This window comes from Zophobas morio, unplaced genomic scaffold (assembly GCF_036711695.1).
Source record: "Zophobas morio isolate AGI-343-1 ecotype UQ-CSIRO unplaced genomic scaffold, CSIRO_AGI_Zmor_V1 ptg000014l, whole genome shotgun sequence".
NCBI classification, from domain to species: Eukaryota; Metazoa; Arthropoda; class Insecta; order Coleoptera; family Tenebrionidae; genus Zophobas; species Zophobas morio.
The window spans coordinates 10,739,908-10,761,849 of NW_026972119.1; the positions used below are offsets into that span (position 1 = coordinate 10,739,908).

The 21,942-nt window shown below is 34.1% G+C and overlaps 1 protein-coding gene across 1 annotated transcript; it reads right to left on the bottom strand.

Annotated features, from left to right (window-relative positions):
• Window positions 1-6,839: 6,839 nt before the first annotated feature.
• Window positions 6,840-7,193, bottom strand: LOC135128810 (uncharacterized). The gene has a single exon (XM_064055889.1). It carries the CDS (start codon window positions 7,191-7,193, stop codon window positions 6,840-6,842), a length of 354 nt encoding a protein of 117 aa, XP_063911959.1.
• Between the last annotated feature and the right edge of the window lie 14,749 nt (window positions 7,194-21,942).

Below are 21,942 nucleotides of genomic sequence, written 5' to 3' on the forward strand. Positions count from 1 at the left end.
TTCCATATTTTCTGATAAACTAACACTTTTTAACTTTTGGGGCAGTTACTATGTCCACACATACATTAATTTTAGCTCACAGGGGTCATCAATAACAAAAGTAAAATTCTCAAAGTTATATTTTATAATTTTTCGAAGCTGTATTTGTTTAACCGTATTTTAGGAGCGAGCGAATTTCGAAACAATCTTTTTTTTTTAATTTATAGAAGTTACCACCTAGCTAAAATAAATCTGGCTTTGGTTTTCGCGAACTTATTTTATTCGACGCTTTTGCTGTAAATTTGAAAGTAATATGAAGACTACGAGAATATTACAATTTAAATGAGTAGAAGTGAAGTGCGTTTCTAAAAATCTTATTTCGTTGAAGCTGTCTTCTCGACTGAGACATTTATTAATGGAAAAAATAATAAATTGTTTAAAGAATCAAGTTTTATGACAGACGGAATATCGCTTCTCTCCAGTGCGAAACATATCTGTACTATAGTAATATCTCAGCTTTAAAAAGAGCGATATTTCTGTTGGGTTGAAGGTGCGGTATAATGGATGTTGGTCTTAGAAAAATGTGCCATGGTACCTCACTCATCATAGAACTTAATTCACGAGTATAATGATTTAAGTTCTATTTTTAATATGATTTAATCATTTTAATCAAAAGTTATAAGTATATAAATAATACGATGTCTTTTTCTGAGATGACGCGGCGTTGTTAATTTTGTCCATGTCTTCTACTTTCCAGTTCAGTCATGTTGTGTGTGTGTGAATGTTAATATCTGGCTTGTTCCAGATGGCTTAGTATTGGACTTTTTAAACACGTTTTCCAAAACTTCCACTACTGAAATGAAATATTAAATTGGCTTGAAATTTTTAGGTTTTTACTTGGACCGACTTTTTGCAGTAGAATTATTTTACGCAGTTCTAATATATTTGAAAGTTATATTGCTTCTCGAACAGAAAACAAAAAAAAAAAGAATTAAACCCACAGTAGTCACCCCTGGAGATGAAAATAATATTAAATCGTTAATATTTTAATTTTCTCTTTAGCCATCTCCATAGTTTACTTAGTTGAGAATGTAGATATTTTAATCAAACAAATCAATAATTACCAAAATTCAAAAACTGATCGTATTAATCAGGATCAGCAGACTAACGCCAGGTTTTGTTGAATGTGATATGTAATAGATGTACACCTGTGTCGGGTAAAAGAATATCTTACGAACGGCTAAAACTGTGCCCAGTGTAGCATTCCGGATCTGACAGGTTTAGGAAACTTGCTATTTTACAAGAATTTTTCTCAAGCATATTTTCCGATCACTTATTATTGTAAAATAGAAAAAATATTACATAAAAATTTTGCAAACTACTTTTACAATTATAAATATGTAGTTCTGTATTAAGTAATTTTTTCCATGAGTCCACCAATTTCATTACTTGTTTCCAATATTAAATATTTGTTGTCAGAAGATTTTAGAACAATTTATTCTGGTATTCTGGTTCGAATTTTTTAATCTAGAATGTCTCATTTTCATTCTGGAAACTCAGATAATCGTCCACAATAATTTATTAAGTAATAATAATTTTATAGCGATAACTTTAAAAAATTTAAATACTTAAATTTAAAATTTGTTAAACCTCGTTTCGTGATAGTATTTCACCTTATTTTTGTTTGCTAATTTAAATTAAACTTAAATCCAAGCAAAATCGGGATTTGCAATTCTCAAAAAAATTTCTTTACTTTATTCTGAACACTTTAATTATTTAACTAATTGTTCTTCAGTAAAAAACTGCGGTATTATTCTCTTGACTAATTCAAAACGCTAAACAGTAAGTTAATGATGAATGATGATGGCGTTGCTTATCACGATACCAACGATCGATGTTGTTTCTCTGAAGTGGTCGTTAGTAGAAGCGAATACTTAAATAACTAAAGAAAAAAGCAACAGTTCAGTTAATAATTGATCTACCGGGAAATTGAAGTCTACGTGTATGAACGTATTTAGAAAATATATGTAGGTACATTTATCAGCTAACGAATAGCAGTGAATTTACAATAAACTTGTTATAGTGGGTCGCTAAAAGTATGGAAGCAGCTGAATTTTTTCAAATTTTATACGCCATTAGTTTTGAGAAGCAGGGTTAATCTGATTTTCCTAAATAGTGCATTTTTTCTGAATTCAGAATTGTAGCAAATCCTTTAATTTTTCCCAACAAAGTACTAAAATAAATTGTCAAAATAAAAATACTGGAAAGCCGAAAATCGTAACTAGCCCTCACAATACTCTCATAGTCCTGGCGTAGGACACTTTATTAAAAAATTATTACTAGTGCCAAATCATTGTAAAAATGGTAGAACTGAGGGTACATAAAGTGAAACGTGCCAGCGTTATAGATCGATTTAAATGCTAATTTCAAATATTGTACCAAATATTCTAGAAATACTAATACTCTGATTTAATTGTTGTAAATAGTGAATACATTGTTATACAGGGTTTCTATAAATGATTGTGTGGTCGCAGTAGGCCATGTAAACGTGCCGCGTCTCAGATTTAACTGTACAGAGATCCGTACTAAGTGTCCAAGGACGCATGACAAACATCACACACGAACCACACACATGTGCGTAACTGGTTGCCTATACACTTCATATGTTTTAAAAAAAATAAAGCTAATTCATTATGATCAAAAGAAACAAATTTACTGCGGTTAAACATCACAGTAAATGTTGAAAATGTTCATCATTCTGTTCAAGGCATATTTTCACTCTCTTTTCAAAAATGTTCTGTAACATCCTTTAGTCGATACTTTGGAGCCGTTGTTAAATTGTTCAATTCTGCTCAGATCGTCTCAAATCATCAATAATTTCCCCAGATGAAGTCTTTCACGAGATTTGTCTTTGTTGATACTGCCAGTTCGAACAAATCTGTTGATTACATATTTAATGTGGCCTTTAACGATGTTTCTTGAATTATTAAATCACGCTATTTGGCCAGATATTCTTGCTTACAAGCGATTAGAGAAAACACAACTCTTCGTTTACGAAGTCGCATTGCAATAGTAAATACGTTGCACAAAGTTTTCAAATGAATCTGTTAGAATATTACCAGAATATCAGCAATCACATTTAATATTTTGTCTTGGAATTCTTCGATTCTTTGTGGTCTATTAACATAAACTCTATTTTTTATATAACCCCACAGAAAAAAGTCAAGTGGGGTTAAATCGGGTGACATAACTGGCCACTCAATTGCTCCCCTTCGTCCTATCCACCTTTCAGGAAAAGTTTCATTAAAGTAATGCCGTACTCGACGTCCGAAGTAAAGTCGTACTCCATCTTGTTGGAACCAAATGGACTCTGCAGGTACATTTGGGTTTTCATAGTTGGGAGATATTGTCTAACTCGGGGAAATAATACTTTGTTGCAGAAGTTGGAGGGAATTGTCAGACGTTAAATTTCCGTTAATGAAGGAAGGATCTACAATCTGGCGACCAATAATGCCGCACCAAAACATTAATTTTTTCGGTGTACTCTGTATGAACCTCCTCCATCCGAGATTTGTATTGCACCAGTATCTGCACTATTAACATGCCCATTAATTGGTTTATGAAGTTGCCCTCCTGATCTAATCTGTCAAAGTTATCCTCATTCAATTCTTGTAGTTCTTTTATAACTGATGCGTTAATTTCTCTCGATGGCTGTACCATTTTCAGATCAGATTGAGTTGGAATAAGGAGTGACGGTGGTATTGATTCTCTCTTCTTAAAAGTGACTAACACTTTTCAACCAAATTAGCAATATATCCAATACATACGACAAAGTCTATATTTTCGGAAATTGAAACTTTCCAAATGTGGATTAGCCTATTAGTGACAGTCGTTTCTATTCTCTATTCTTTCAACTTTTGGTGGATTGGCTGTTTAATAGTCATCTCTTGGAATATCTTAATCGAATTGGTAAATCAGAATGATAGATTTTGAAGCACTGAACCGGCACTTAGGCAACTTAGATTGGGAATCACTTCTTTCGGATTTTGTCGATAAGCTACAAATGGAATTGTTTTAAAACAACTCTATCCGATACGGTCATACAGTATACCACAACCATCTTTCGAGTGTCATCAGAGAGGCCAGACTTGTTTCTGAGAAGCATATTGCGGAGGATAAGGACATCAAAACTCTTTTTAAGCATATTCGCATTAATTTATCTGGTCCAATTAAAGCGGTTAAGGTTAAAGATGTGGCCGGTATGGTTAATGATAACAGTTACACTGTTGCTGATATATTTGCCGATTGCTTTGCCAAAGTCTTTACTCTGGAACCTTTTTCTGGGATGCCTATTTATCTAGCGTTTACAATTCGAATAGTATCACCAATATAAAGTAGCAAGTTACTAAATCATTAGGTCCCAGTCTTATTTCCGCCTGCGTTTTGAAGAACTGTGCCACCTCTCTTTCCACTCCGCTTTTAATTCTAATGAAACAATCATTAATGCAATCTAGACTTCCCTCCGACTGGAAAACGACGTTCGTCAAACCAGTTTACAAGAACAAGGGTGAGTTTAATATGTCTGACATGGAACAAGGTCATGGAATCCATTATCTATGGCCATTTAGTCAAGTTTCTTATAAATTACAACCTAATTCCACCTGAACAGCATGGATTTTTACCTGGGAAATCTGTCAAAGGCTTTTGACAAGGTTCCGAAACGGAGGCTTCTGCAAAAATTGCAACATCTTGGTATATGGGGAAACCTTCTTGGGTGGATAGATAGAAGTCAGTGATGGACTTAGTAGATCTGTCGATACTGTGAGTGGGGTGCCTCAGAGCTCGATGCTCGGTCCGCTACTCTTTGTCGCTTATAATCCCGACATCAACAATACCACAACCTCGCTTTCCGCCATGTTCGCAAACGACATCAAGCTTTACAGTAGTTGGGCGAATTATAGGTCCTTAGAACGAGACCTTCGTGCAATATATGACTGGACTCATGATTGGTTGTTACCTTTGAATTTAGACAAGTGCGTAGTCCTGCACTTTGGGAATAAAAACCCGAAACACGTTTATTCCATTAACAACTTACCTCTTTCATGTACAGAATCGCACGTTCACCTGGGTGTTGTTGTCACCTCCAAATTGTCCTGGACTGAGCATGTCCAGCGAGTTGCGAGCAAAGCAAATAAAATGCTCTTTGTTCTGGGCAAATCTTTTTGCAAAGCTAGTCCATTAGTCTTTTCTAAACTTTTCAAAACATATGTGCGGCCTTTGCTAATAATGTCTGGTCTCCCATACTTCAAAAAGACATTTTGTGCTTAGAATCCATCCAGCGTCGAGCAACCAGATTTCTGTTCGGCAAAAAAGGCTTAGACTAATGCATCTCTGCCCTCTTTCGGACAGGCGCAAACGGATATAATCACTACTTATCAGGCCTTGAGTAATGGTCTTTCCCCAGTTAGGCATCCTTTCCCTCTCAATACCTCACACCGCACCAGAGGGCATCCTCTAAACTTGTGTAAGCTGAAGTTTTGCACATTGGCTTAAAAAAATTTTTAACGAATAGGGTGTTCGACAGTTGGAATGGAACTCAAGGATCTAGTGCTAACCTCATCTACAGGGTGAGTATTATAATAACGGGTCGCTAACCAATTTTCAATGCAATACAACATACATCTATTAGTTATTGCTAGATTATTACGAATAAGACTTTGGTAAACTTATTGTTTTACAATCCCTCAAAGGAAGAAATCTAAAGGGGTTAAGTCGGGACTACGAGGGGGGCATGCATTCATACTGCCTCTGCCAATCCACTTATTTGCAAACGTTATTTTAAAATAACGACTCTGTGATAATGAGTGGTGCACCGTCCTGCTGAAACCACAGCTCTTGTCAAAGGTTGAGAGAAACACTTTCTAATAACCCCGGAAAATCTTTTTTCAAAAATTCTCGATACTTGTGTCCTGTTAAGTTGCCTTTGAAGAAGTATGTGCCAATTACGGAATCGGCAATAATACCAGCCCACACATTTATGGAATAAACATTTTGAAAATTATTTGCTCTGATCCAGTGTGGATTATTTTGGGAGTAATAGTGACAGTTGTGCCGATTAACAATCCCGTTATTGTCAAATCTTGCTTCATCTCTGAACAAAACTTTGAATAAAAAATTGTTGTTCAACTCTAGTTGATACTTATTGCATAAAATTGCAAAATTGTATTCTTCTGGGAAATTCTTCTTCTGTTAGATCTTGTACTAATGTCACATGGTAAGGGTGGAACTTATTCGCTCTCAAAATTTTTGAAACGGAAGATTGAGATTTTCCTACCTGTCGTGCTATGAATCTTTGGCTTGATGTAAGTCCTCTATTTCTTGTTTCTTCCGACCAATTTTGTCTTAACGTTTTTTCTAAACGTCTAAAGATTTGGTTGGATGGATGTTGCTTATCGGGATATCTTCTTTCGTACAGATTTGCTGCTGCAACGGCATTTTTTCCACATTCACCAAAAATCAAGATCATATCAACCTTTTCATAGTTCGTGTATTTAACCCTCATCTTATCGCGAAAACTAAAAACTTATCGGAGCTCGAAATTGACAAATAGAATTAATGCGAAAGTCAAAATTAACTACTAGGTAACTGTGTTTGTACATTTTAGAAACATGAAATATAAAAAGAGTTTATAATATGATTCATTTATTTAAATGTACAAAACATCAACAAAATTAAACATTCAGATACTATTTTTTATCTGTCAACCCTTTTTCTAATCAGCCCACTATTCCTTTTTAATCAAAACAAAGTTCCGTTACAAACTCCCCCTCTAAACAACACAAACGGCCCTCCGGTGTTGTTTAGGCTGAAACATTCTTTTTAGGACGACCCCTCCTCCGTTTTGGTATTAAGGGCGTTAATGTATCACTTCTAGTCCCTTCAATAAACGGGCCGAGGTCCGCGACGTGATAGCGTCCAATTCTTTCTGGAGGATTTGTACAGCTTCCTAACTCGTAGGTTGTAGGAGAAGCAATTCTCAAGATCATATAAGGACCATCCCTTTTTGGGGCAAGCTTTGAAGAGAATCCACTTTTGGAGCTACTGAGAGTATGAGATTTCAGGAGAACCTTGTCACCCTTCTTGAATACAGCTGGTAGTCGTCTGGAATCTAGGCGGGTTTTTTGGACATCTTGTTTCTTGCAATTTCTATCCATTGCCTCAGACAGAGTAGTAGCTAGCTACTTTAAGTAAGAAGTTATTCTTGGTGTGACGGGCTTGGGAGATTTTCAAAATTAACTTTTGTTAATTTATTAGATATAAAACTGTAAAACTCTTGTCGTGGACCTTGTGCCCGACATATAGTGAAAATATTATTTATTTGTTCGTAGGCTGGTTCGTGATGATGGTAACACATTCTAGTGACTGGACAAAGGGACTACTTCAAGTATATGCATTTTGCTTAAATGAATAATTATATTTAATTTAGAAATGAGTATGTACAAAAGAGATTTAGTCATATGAGAATAATTTGGTATAACAATAGTGTAGTTTAATATGCAAATATAATTATCAGAAAATGAACTTCAGTATTAAAACATTTTTAAATAAATTCAAGAAAACCTTATAACTTTGAAACTAAATCTTTGAAAGCATAATAAAACAAACATTTAAAAAAAATCTAAAACAAAAATATAACAAAACTTAAAATTGGTACCATAACTCAAAATTTGGTAACAACTCAAACATTTGTAACAACTCAAAAATTTGGTAAGGAACATTATAGTAGTTGCGTGGTCAGCGTTCATCAAACAATATAACTGTTTAACTAATAATTTCAATGCAAATTAATCTTTAAAAATAGATATAAATCTCAAAACGTTATCCAATCGAGAATACAAAGGGCGATTTATCATCAAAATTAAATTGAACTTTAAAAATATTAATAAAAACAAAACTTTGAACTTTTTATGAAATCGTGCACATTGTTGGAGATTTTAACACTTACCCCTTTGTGTCACAACACAAACACACACTAACAGGCAACTGGCTAGAGGACTCTGGTCTTTTTTTGGATCTTTAGATCTTTTATAAGTAAAGACCCCTCCAAAGGAGTTGTTTTCGCAAAATTGTTTACTAGTTACCAGTTTATTTGGGGAGTCGTAAAAGTATTTGTGTTTCCACCAAATTAGGCTTAATTAACTGTAATATGAAGATTTTTAGTGGCAAAATGTGCTTTTTGTTAAAATTAACAAATTTAAACCATGAAATTATAAAACTGGACAAAGACATCGTGTCCAGCCAAACGGCGCCAATATTTAACTGTGAAATTATAAACCTTGATTAGAATGGTGTGAAATCATAAAATCCAAGTTTCACAAGGACAACCTTGATTTTTACGACAATGACGATTGTTCTGATTCATACCAACATCTCCAAAAATAAGTAAATTTATCGCCCGTTACATTGGTATGAAATTTTCTACATCAATCACTTTGCGTAGATCATATACACGATCATAAGGAGCTCGTATCTCCCTACCAAATGTGAGAAACGAAGGACTATATCCCGTAGAGTCGCAACATGTAGAATTTATGGCGAATCGAATGCTGCTCAGGTGATGATCCCATTCTGTTCTACCCATTTTGAAGCAACATCCTCAATTATTAGGATCCATCGATTCCCCCTGGGAGTTACCGGTAGAAGGCCAAATAAATCTACAGCCACAACTTCGAATCTCTGGGAAGGGGATGGGGTTTGAAGTAGGCCCGCAGGTTGACGATTCTCTGGTTTATATCTCTGGCATTCCATACAACCTTTTCCATGGCCAACAATATATTTTCTCATATCTGTGAAGTAAAATTTTGAAGAGATCTTTTGAAGGCGAATTATGGTATTGGGCCAAAACATCTTCACGCAATTCTTTGGGAATCAGTAACTAGGGATCTTCAGAGTCCACATATGGGTTGAAACGGAAGAGAACACCATTGTTCATCACATATCTCCTCCCAGACCATCTAGACATCTCTAACGGATCTTCTCCTTCGAGAAATAATATAATAATCTTGATCTCATCATCTTTCATTTGTTTCTGTCGCATAGATTTAGCATCGTATGACGGTAGGTCAACACTAACGAAGTAGCTCTGTACCTTTTCTTCTTCATCCGAGCAAAAAGGTCGAGACAACAGATCAGCTACTACGTTGACTTTACCAGGACACAATACAACATCCATATTCATGCCTTGAAGGCGGAGTGCCCAACGAGCCAAACGACCCGAAGGCGATTTTAAAGTCAGCAACCACCGTAATGGTTGATGATCCGACGCTATAACCACTTTCCCACCTTCTAGATAATAATGTCGAAATTTTTCTACAGCCCATACTACGGCGAGCGCCTCTCTTTCGGTAGTTGAATAATTTTTCTCGCTGTCCTTTAACAAGCGACTGGCGTATTCTATTGGATGTTCGTCGTATTTCTCCCCCTGGAGTAGAACTGCACCCAAGGCGTAACAACCTGCATCTGTTCTAAGGATATACGGCTTGGTCTGGTCGGCTTGAGCAAGGACTGAAGCGGTAATCAATCTTTCTTTTAACGTCTCGAAGGCTCTTAATTCGGCTTCACCAAACTGGAAAGACGCATTTTTCTTAAGAAGATTAGTTAAGGGACGTGCAATTTCGGAAAACTCTAAAACAAACTTGCGATACCAACTACATGTCTGAATGAAACTTGGCAGCTGTCGGCGATTGCTTGGAGGTCTCAACAGTTTGATAGCAGCTATTTTGTCAGGGTTGGTTTTAATTCTAGCACTGGTCAGTATATGTCCGAGAAATTTGACCGAGTCACAGAAGAACGAGCACTTCTCACGTCTAGCAGAAGACCAAAAAGTTTGTAAGTGTATTATGTGCTTCTCGAAGGTTTCTGAAAGTACCAAGATGTCGTCTATATATACGAATACTGCAATGTCATTCAAACCGGATCTAAATCTGTCCATCAATCGAACGAATGTTGTGGGCGCGTTTTTCAACCCGAAAGGCATTCGATTGAATTTAAACGTCCCAAATGGAGTCACAAATCAAGTTTCGTCACGATCTTCTTCAGCAACAGGAACTTGCCAGTAACCTGCTTGTAAATCAATTGTAGACATAAATAGTGTATGTTTAGCGGTGTGAAGAATATCGTCTATTCGCGGCATTGGATAACTATCGCTTACCGTTACTGAGTTTAGCTTATGATAATATATGCAAAGACGATAGCTGTCTCCTTTTGGAGTTAAAACCACAGGGCTGGACCATGGTGACTCGCACTCTTCTATAATTCTTTGTGTTACTAATCGATTCAATTCTTCACGCAGGAATTGCTTCTTTGGTCCGTTCAGCGGGTACGGTGGTACGGAGATTGGTACAACATTTTGTGTGTTAATTCGATGGGTAGCAAACGTAGTTTCTCCCCCTTGTTCGAAGATGGTGCTATTCTTCTGTAGTAGGGTGTTTATTTCATCTTTTGCCGTGTCTTTAATCTTCTGAGCTTCATTTTGGCGTAGGGTTATGGGATTAATGTTTACGGAGTTTGTTTTAGTTCCATATTTGAAAGTATGTTCTGGTTTATCTCTAAAAAACCAACACTCGTTTTGGATATCTATACCAATGTTAGCCTTCTTCAAGAATTCCCGCCCTAAGAGCATATGGTTCTGGGTTAAATACGGCATTATAACAAAACTAATTGGAGTTATTTTGTCTTTTATCTTAACGTCTACATTTGTTACCAGTAGTTTCTTATCTCTAGCAATTCCGTCAGCTAATGTTACCACTGCATCCATTGTTTCAAACTTAACTCCCTTATCTTGTAACACCTTATAGAGGGTGTGACCAGCTATGTTCCATTTTGATCCTGAATCGGAGAGTCCAATTCCTTTTGCACCTTTCACTTCTAAGGATAGGATTGGAGCGTCGCAGCTTGATTAATTTTGTAAAGATAGCCGTGATAATTCAAAGAAGTTAGTTTTGACGTCTGCTTTTTCTTTGCATTTCGGTCAGTTCCATCTGTAGTAGCCAGGAGTACCATAGCCATAACACTCAGGTTTTGATCTTACTGATGTTGACTTTGACAGTTCTTTATCATCGTTTTCTTTTTCCAGTTGGCGACACTCACTCTTTAAGTGACCAAATTTTTTGCAATGTTCACGACGAGGTCGTAACTTCTTTATTTGCATTCCGTCCTGGTTTGTGTTTCTTTCTTCTTTGCGCAACGCGGATTCACGAAACGATTGTTCTATTTCGCGGGCACACTTAAGCAAATCTTTGAAAGAATTTATTTCACTACGCGTAAGTCTCTTTCGAATCTTCAGAGCTAAAAGTCCGTAAACCATATCCAGCTGCATTTCTTCTGTGGCACTATATGGCAATTGAGCGATTAAAGCTCGAAATTTCGCAACGAAGATAGACTGCATGAGGGGGTAATTTCTTCGAGTACACTTCTCTGAGGATATTTACCTACTCCACTCTGCCAGTCTTTCGTCGACGGTTTGATTCCTTGCCACCAAGTAGCAGCGCTAGACTCGAGCAACATTGAAAGACCACGCAGTGCATTTTCGTCACTGATATTGGTGCAGTCTTTATATGTTATGATGTTGTCTAGAAAAGCTTCTACATCGGCGTCATCTGACCCATCAAATCTGTAAGAAGTTGGTGATACGCTTCGTCGTGCCTCGAACAGTTGTGTAGTTGCAGCTTGTTCCTTAATTGTCTATAGTAGTTGCTTAAATTGGTCAGCCGATAGAGTAACTGAAGCTGGAATATTAAGTTTCGGCGGCATCATGGCATTTTGCACACAATTAACCGCGAATGTACAATGGGGTGCTTCGAGCCACTAGGGGGGCGCCAAATATAATATGATTCATTTATTTAAATGTACAAAACAAGAACAAAATTAAACATTCAGATACTATTTTCTATCTGTCAACCCTTTTTCTAATCAGCCCACTCTTCCTTTTTAATCAAAACAAAGTTCCGTTACAAGTTACATATGAGATATGTATTTTGTTATTATAATAAGGTACTTACCCTGTATTGTAAGTTTTAAATTGAAGTATGATACATATTGTGCGACAAGCCTTCCTTAGTTATACTCGAGATTAAGCCACTACTCAGCTTGTCTGGGGCATAACAGACATAGCCTCTGTCCGATCGCTTCCTTAATAATAATAATAATTAATGAATTTTGTATCGATAATTTTTCCGTTTGAGTATTATTTGTACTCAGCCTCTACTCATATTGCGATTTAATGTCAATTCCTGCACTGTAGTTTTTAGATTTTCAGTTAAATCCTTCCTGTTATTAAAAGAGTTTTGGTTATTTGTAAGATTTTTTGGTCTTCCGGTTCTTTGTAGATTTCTAACATTACGACTTTCATTAAATCTGCGCAATGTTTTTGAAATCGTCGACCTGCTTCGGCGTCTGTCGCCATAGTCTACCATCATCATTTTAGTGTTTTATTGAAATATTTTTAAACCTGGCTGTAGAAGGTTGCTTTTCAGTAAATACTAACAAATTGATGACAGTATTTTCAAAGCTAACTAGAATTTTTTTAGAATTTATTCATAATAAATAATTTATCATTTCATTTGTTGTCTTAAAAAAATCTTCTATTCAAAAATTGACTGTTTGACTAGTAGTGATATTAAAAAAAAATCAAGTTAGCCTTGCATCTTGAAAACAAATATTTAGCGTTTAAAAAAATTTCTGAAAATAGAGCTTGATTAATAGTAAGTATAGCCTAAATTTCAAGAAGATCCAGCTAATCGTTCCAGAGATATTCAACTGCTTCCATTCTTTTTAGCAACCCTGTATAAACATCAACTTCAATGAAATTGCTCTCAAAAGACGGTATTTGTAGTAAATGGAGAAAAAAAAAACGAATAGTGGCAGTATAACGTACTAAATTTATCAGAAAAAAATACTGACTTACCGAATCAACGATCTATCTATCTTAGCACACTCTAACGGTAATTTACTCATTTTCCCTTTACACCAAACGCAACTTTCGCATCTACGCATTTTCCGACATCCTCTTCGGCAGATTCAGTATTCTCTAATAAATAAATACTAAAGGTGCGGAGGTGACAGGTAAAGCCATATTTTGCATTAAAAATATGTGTGTAACATTTGCATTGAATTTAAAATTTTGACCTACGATTAAAAAAAAATTGACGATCATTGTCGAATGATCATAAAACTTGCAATACCCACTTTACTTTCAATCTTCTTTTTACTTTGTAACAAATTACTAGTTTCCAACTTAGATATAAAAAGACATGAAAGAGACATAATAGTCGGAAATAGCAGAAACTGCAGTCGTTTACTTATTAACACGTATTGAATTCTCCTAGTTCCCAATTTAGACTTCCGTCCCCACAAATCTTAAGTAGGTCAGTGGCGGCGGATAGTCGATATAAAATTTAATTCGCGTCGAGTTGAACACGATGCGAAATCAATAAGTGGAACGCCTACAAACGCTTTAATTTATTAATCGTACAGGTAACCAGTCGGAATAATCGAAAATCAAACATCTCATAACTCGAGTTGCAACACCTTGTGCCATGCAGCGCTTTTGGAAGATGCTATCGCTAACACCAGAATAAACAACTTTATTATTTTATGCCGGGCAAGTGTTATCTTCGGGGGGCGTGTTGGAAGTCATTATTATTGTGGTGATTGGACACAGCGATTGCGAGTTGAAATTAAAACAGAGGTTGAAGGGCACATTTAAGTTTGCCGTTTGCGGTAATAATTTTCGCCGCTTATCTCGAAATATTAATAAAAAATCTACATAATTTTGTATAAGCCGCTAAGCGTGTTTAGTGCTTTTTTTAATTGATAACGTGAAAATAATTATGATCATTCCGGCTGCTTCGCAAATCCAATAATAACGCAATTAATAATTGCGGAATTTCTGGTGTGTAAACTGAGTGCTGCATTTTCATCTCATTAACGATAAACGAAATTTAATTGAATAAATTATTGCACGAAGATTTTGTAGGAGGGGCACTAGCTCCCATTTTATTTGTTGACTGTTTAACCGGATTTATTTAAATTGTTGTGTTATCTCTTAAATCTCTGAATTAAATAGTGAATAAAAAGTTGTACATCTGGAGTATGGTAAGCACGAAAAATAAAAGAAACAAGTTAACATAAATAGTATAATTTAAAATTAATTTAACAGTCTTTATCAACATGAAAAGTTTCCACTGCAGTATTTCATTATTACGTGTTGGGACGCAATTATTTGAAAAAGTATTGTCGTCTATAATTATATTTGCATTAATTATTACAACATTAACACATCTAGAAAAAATTGTCACGTTTGTTCACCACGTTAAAAATTTATCCAGTGTTCCATTTGTTGCGTAAATCCATACACAACTCACTCTCAACCCCTGAATTTTAATAAAATGTATCTGGCTTTAATCTCAACGTTTCTTCTCGTGAGATCTTGACAGCTTGAGTGACAAAACGTATAATAACAAGCCATCATGTCCGTTTCGCCGTTTTAACCGATCAGACACCTCCAGACATTTCCTGCAATCACAAGTCGAAAAATAAAAAAGCCGAGCACGCTGTTATTATTAGATGTAAATCATAATTTATAATTCAATGTAATAGGCGTGCCTTAAATTAATTAGAGAGACATGTTTTAAATGATTCGTATTTTGATGTGGATTAAAGTTCCGCTTGTGTGGTCCCTTTATCCCATTTCGGTACGAGTTTTAAGCCTCTTCTTACTGCAGCTTCTCTTCACGTCTTTCCTTTGATTTCTGTACCAGCGTGTCTAAAGAAGTTTATTTCTTGAAATCGTCTAATCCTGCGCATGCTGTTGAAAAAAGACTGTTTGGACGGGGAACTTTTCTCGACGGGAATAGTTTGGGCTTTTAATTTTAAATGAGAGTTGCGGAACACAAGACGCTGACTGAAAGGTCGTTGGAAATTCAGTTTGACAGTTATTTTGTAATCACAAAAATAATATTATTAAATTTAGTAAAAATTTTGTAAATTTGTGATGCGGATGATCTAACATTAACAAAAATTGGTAGAAGGTTATTTCGACAGAACTTCCCTCGTCCGTGACTAACCCCTATAAATTCCGCTTTTTTGAAAAATCATAAAATCTCTAACAACTCCGAAATATCGAAAATCGAAAAATGGAAGAATGGAAAATCTAAAAATCGGAATAACGGAAAATCGAAAAATTGAGAACTCCAGATATGTACCAAAAATTGAAAAGTAAAAAAGTGAAAAATCATTGATGTAAGTGATTCACAATATAGGGAGTCAGAACTGGATATCAGATAAATAAATAAAGAAGAACAGAGGCCTCAGGATTGATCCGTGAGAAACTCCAATTTTCATCTTGGGTAACCTAGAAATTTCTTAATAAATGGTAAAATTAATACGACAAAACTGACGAGAATCCCTAATATTTAGGGAGTCAATAGCCTTAGACGTATCTAAAAGGGTTTGTGACATACATAATATGTCATCAGTTATAGACAGAAATATTTATTGCAGAAATACGAAAAAGTTGAAAAATGAAAACATTGAAAAATCTAGAAAAATCCAAATTAAAAATTTTCGAATATCGAAAATTCGGAAAATAGAAAAATCGAAATTTAGAAAATTGAAAATATGAAAAATCTAAACCTTAAAAGTCAAGAAATCGAGACATTGAAAACTCGAGAAGTCGAGAAATCGACTAACCGAAAAATTTTAAATTAAAATATCGAAAAATCGAAAAAACTAGCAATGGAAAAATTCCCAAAATCGGCAACTTGAAAAATCGAGAAATCGAAAATTTTTAAACATTGAAAAACTGAGATGTTGACGAACGGAAAATTCTAAATATCGAAAAATCGAAATATTAAAAAATTAAAAAATTGGTAAAATAGAAGAATTTTAAATTCAAGAAATGAAAAATTAATGAACTGAACAATTGAAAAATCGAAAAATTGAAAAATACTAAAACTGAAATACAGAAATGGAAAAATCGAAACATCAAAATTTTTTAGATTTAAAAATCGAATGATATAAATTTCTCAAAATCGAAAAATTTAAATTAAAAAAGAACGGAACATCGAAATCTCGATAAATCGGGAAATTGAAAATTTGATAAATCTGAAATCGTGAAAATTTTAAAATTGAAAAATTGAAAAATCTATAAATTGAAGAAATGAAAATCTGAAAGTCGAAAAGTCGAAAAATTGGAAAATCGAAAAATCGAAAAATCAAAAAATCGAAAAATCGATTAATCGAAAAATCGATTAATCGAAAAATCGATTAATCGAAAAATCGAATACTTAATATGTATTGTAAAAGGAAAAAATTTAAAAATCGAAAAAATCGAAGAATTCCAAAAATAAAATACCAAAAAATTGAAAATAGAGCAATTCAAATTAAAAATTTTCGAATATGGAAAAATCGAAAATTCTAAATTGGAAAAATCGATAAATCGAGAAATCGAAACACCGAAGAATAAAAAAAAATGAAACATCGAGAAATCGAAACCTCAAATAATTGACAAAACGAGCAGTTGATAATTTTTAAACATTGAAAAACCGAAATGTCGAGAAACGAAAATTCGAATCTAAATATTAAAAAATTAAAAAAATAAAAAATAGCAGAAGTAAAAAATCGGAAAATTTATAGTTTAAAAATGAAAAATTAAAGAATCAAAAAATTGAAAAAACAAGAAATTGAAAAATGCTAAATCTAAAATACTCAAAAATTAGGATATCAAAAAATTTAAAAATCGAAAAGAGGCAAAATAAAAAAATTGAAATATCAAAAGATCCACAAATCAAAGAGTCGAGAAGTCTAAACGTTGAAAAATCAAAAAATCTAAAAATCGAGAAATAGAAATTGCCCAAAACCGCAGAATTAAAATTTGGAAAATTGAAAAATTTAAATTAAAAAAAAAACGGTACATGAAAATCTCGTTAAATCGAGAAATTGAAAAATTGATAAAAATGTAATAGTGAAAAAATTTAAAATCTGAAAATTGAAAAATCGAAAAATGTAAATTATTGAAAAGTCTAAACATTCAAAACAAAAACGAGAAATTGACAAATATAAAAATGCAAAAAAAATGAATTATTCAAGAAATGAATAATCGAAAAATTGAAAAATGTCAACACTGCAAAAACCAAAAATTGATCGACTGATAAATCGAAAAAATTGAAGAATCGAAAAACTGAAAAATCCGAAAACTGAAATATCAAAAAACGGAGATATCGAAAATTAAAAAATCGAAAAATCTAAAAGTCGAAAAATTAAAAAATCGAACACTTGAAAAATCTAAAATTAAAAAATTGAAAATCTGAAAGTCGAAAAATCGAGAAATCTAGAAGCCGAGGCACCAAAACATCGAAAAATCGAGTAGTCGAAAAATGGGAAAATCAAAATCTTGAAAAATCGATTTATCTAAAAATCGAACCTCAAGAAAATAAAATATAAAAAATTTAAAAATTGTAAAATAGAACAAGTGAAAAATTGGAAAGTTTATAATTTAAAAATGAAAAATTAAAGAACCGAAAAATTTAAAAATCGAGGAATTAAAAAATGCTAAAACTGAAATGCGAAAAAATTAGGAAATCACAAGATTGAAAAATGGGAACATCAAAAAATTGAAAAACAGAAAAACCAAAAAACCGAAAAGCGAAAAATCGAATAAACTATAAATCGAAGAATCGAAACATCAAAAGATCGAAAAATCAAAGAATCGAGAGATTTAAATATTGAAAAATCAAGAAATCTAAAAATCGTAAAATAGAAATTGCCCAAAATCTAAAAATTAAAATTTCAAAAATTGAAAAATTTATATTAAAAAAAAAACGGAACATCAAATTCTCGATAAATCGAAAAATTGCAAAGTCGCAAAATGTACATTTTTAAAAACAAAAAATTGAAAAGTGTAAAAACTTAAAAGTAGAGATGTACCGACTGTAGGTCTGGCCGACTAACCGACTAGCCGATTGTTCGGCCAGTAAAAACCGACTAGTCGGCCGACTGTTCGGCTTTGCTAAAACCGGTTTATAAATGAGACAGACAGTGTGTTTTTTTTTTCTATTTCTCTGACTACCTTAAAAATTTGTTTTATTTTAATAAAAGGAATAACTAAACTTCCTTTGTTTTCAAAAAAATGTGTTAAATTTGTTTGGATAATTTTAACATTTAATTTTTTTTAGTAACTCAGTACAAAAATAAAGAATAACACAATTTAGGGCCAGTTTATACAATATTTTAACTGAGATTAAGTTGATCGCGCATTTAACAAGGCCATTAGCGACGTCTGATTGGCGTAGAGTCGGTCACATGGTAGGTACTTCAACGCGGGGTTAAAAATTAAATCGCAATTAAATATTTAATTGAGGTTGTGTAAACCGGGTTTAATTGTTTTATGTACTATTTTAATTTTAATAAAAAAAGCCGACCGGTCGGCTGTTTAGCCGACCAGTCGCCGACTGCAGCCGACGATGAAAAACGGCCGAATAGTCGGCTTATCCGACCGGTCGGCCACTAGTCGGTACATCCCTACTTAAAAGCAAAAGAAAAACAAAAATTGAGAAACGTAAAATCGTAAAGTTAAAAAATTAAATTTTCTAAAATTGAATACTTGAAATTGAAAAATCATAAAACTCAATTACCGAAAAATTGATCAACGGACAAATTAAAAAAATGAATAATTGAAGATACGAAAAACTAAAACATCGAAAAACTGAAATATCGAAAATGGAAAAATCGAAAAATCTGAAAAATTCAAAAACTGAAGAATTGAAAGTCTGAAAATCAAAAAGCGAGTAAACCGAGAAGTCGAGAAACCAAAACATCGAAAAATCAAGTAATCGAAAAATGGGAAAATCAAAATATTAAAAAATCTAAAAGTCGAAAAGTATTAGAAGCGACAAATTAATATAGAAAAATTAAAAAAATTAATAACCAAGAAATTGATGAATTCCAAAAATGAAATACCGAAGAATTAAAATACGAGAATTTGAAACATCGAGAAGCTGAAACATTTCGAAAATTTGAGAATATGAAAGATTTAACAATTTAGACTTGTTCCAAAAATATCGATTAAATTATTAAAATTCAACACGGATTCATGTTACTTTTTCACATTTAAGTAACATTTATTCGAGAAATGTGTAAGATGATATTAATTCTTAGGGAGAGGTGGTGGGGCTTCCTGAACAGAATAAATTTTTATTAGCGCTTTACTGTGCTTACGAGAACCTTAAAACTTTTGCAGGATTTCAGAACATTCGCTTTTACAGTTTCAAAGTTAAATTGAAAATATTGTTATACAATTTTGATTTTTTTTCCAAAAATCTGGAAGTCTAGGTAAAAATTTAACACGGACTCATGAGCCAGAAGTGCAGAAGTATCTTATTTTATAAAATTTAAATAACATTTACTAATGTAAATTTTGGAGGTGACGTCATCGTATTGTTGGTGGGGATGTTTAGCCAAATTTGGTTAGTGTTTTACTATCTACACGTTAATAGTAATAAACATATAAAATTTGACAACGATCGTTCCAATAGTTTCGGAAATTATCTGCCTAATAAAAATTCGGACACAGGGCAGACAGACAGACACCCGGAAACGGAAGACTTATTTTTCCGTACTCTATGGGTAATGGAACCTTAGCTTACGCTCGGGGAGTTAAGACGTGTTGTTTTGCTTTGTTTATTGTAATTCTTAACATGTACCTCTGAAAAATTTATGAAATCATCAGACTGTGAAGTGTTACGATATTCCTAGAACCGACTACCCACTGAATCACGCTGACGTTCATAGAGTCTAGATGGTGGAACGGGAAAAGATTTTATTATCACCGCTCTAATCAGAAAGTTTTAATGGACGTAAAACGAAATTTTTTGAGACGTTTCCACTAGTTAAGTTCTCCCCGGAACTTTTCACTTACAAATCTTCACGTTTTACGAACAACTCATAAAACATTAAATGCGAATGAAGTAACCCCATTTCTTAAATTATATTTTTAGATTTTTTAAAAGTTTGCAGAATCGCTTACAGAATTTAAAACACAAACTCGTCAGGGTCTCCTTAGAAACTCATTTTCTTAATTTTAGATTCAGCTCGACGGTCGGATAAGATGCCGCACGCTTTTGTAACGCAAGTCCTCCTCGACTTCCGCGCAATATTATTACAAGAAATACAGATTTATGAAGGCCCCGGCGATTTGCCCAAACTTCCCTACCACTGTGTAAGGTCGGGTTAATATAAATAAAATATTTGAGGAACGTATATTTAGTACCATTTCTGTGAAACATAATTTGAAAAACGACTAAAATATACAGCAACACATTCAGAGTTCTGTCATGTCGCAACAAACGCTCATGTGTGCGAAATGAGTGCTCGAGATACGGTTTACAAAAATCCTACTAGTTCGTATATTACATGTGGAAGCTAGTGTTTGCAAGACCGAGTAAGTTTTCCGCCAGAACGTGGATTCAGGATGGTCATGTTGTTGTGTTTTTAATGGAATCCGTCAATTACTCTTGCGCGGGAATTCAACGTAAACATTTTCGGGGAATCTCTTGAAAATCTGACAGTTGAAGAGGAGATTTGCTCATCTCTCACTTATTTTGACCGGAGTTCCTCGAAGCGTATATCTGACGCGGAATTCTTTTAAGACTGGAGCTGCCTGCCACTCAAAAGTCGACCACACAATAGCAACAACGTTACAACAGTTAATGCACTTGTGCCCTCCGAAACACACCACTATTATGCTAAATAACGCGAGGCGAGGTTCCGTTTGATAACATCAGAAATTACAATCACAATGCGACGCATTTAATGGATAAAAAAGAGTGACTTGTATCATTCGTGTCTGATGGAAACCTGGCACCGATAAGAGCTTTTAGCTTTACATGGCACTTGTTGACTAGGGTTAAACTTACCGTGCTCGGTTACAGTAGACAACAAGAAAAAATTGTCTGGTGGAAGTGCCTCGTAACGGGGCCGCTCGCCTGGAAATAAGCTAGGGAAATTATTTTAAAACTAAAAAGTGTGAAAATTTATTTACATTGCGCTTTCTTAGGCCACTACGGTATTAGTGGTGTGCTTTAAAAGAGACGGGCTCAAAGTAAATACAATTAAACTTTTATGCTTTATATACAGGGTGATCAAAAATGGCGCCTAACGACCGGTTCCATAAACAGCATTGAAATGTAGCCTTTACGTAAAGTGTCATTTTCGATCAAGTCGACTTTAAAAGTGGTTCCTGTTCCATAAATAAAGACACGACGTCTGTTAGGTAAAAAGGTACTAAATGTTATGCCGAAATGTTACTTGACACACTCAGAGAGCCATCATCGTTTTTAAATCATCCACCAATCAGTGAATCGATATTTTCCGCATTTTGTACGCAACGTCAACTGATCTGAAATTGCACTTTCAGGTTATGTCATTTTGTAACGTGACATTACAGGTTACAGTATAAAAATCATAACAGTGCATTAAAATTGAAACATGAATTATTTAACTGAAAGTTCTACCTCATTATCTGACGATGAACCATTTCTGGTAGTTCGCAGCACAAAATGTTACCGAAAAAGGAAGAACTGTTTGGAGGAATATGACGACCTCGAGTTTTTCGAAACGTTTCGATTAATTAAGCCGACGGTAGATTTTTTATTACAGCTAATTGAACGTTATACATATAGCATTTCCAACTAATAGGTACGTAAGTCAACACGGTAATGTACTGAAATATATTAAGTAATTAATTTATTTATTAGGGGTGGATGTATTTCTCCAATTACTCAATTATTAATGATATTTAGGTGTTATGCAACGGGAAGCATTTTAATTTCTGCTGGTGATTTTGTTGGGGTCTCAAAAATCAGCATCTCGAATCGGAAAAAGAGTAACACGAGCAATTGCTTTGCT

Coding starts and splice junctions, on each gene's coding strand:
- LOC135128810 (XM_064055889.1), bottom strand. CDS start 7,193: ATGGATAGAAATTGCAAGAAACAAGATGTCCAAAAAACCCGCCTAGAT.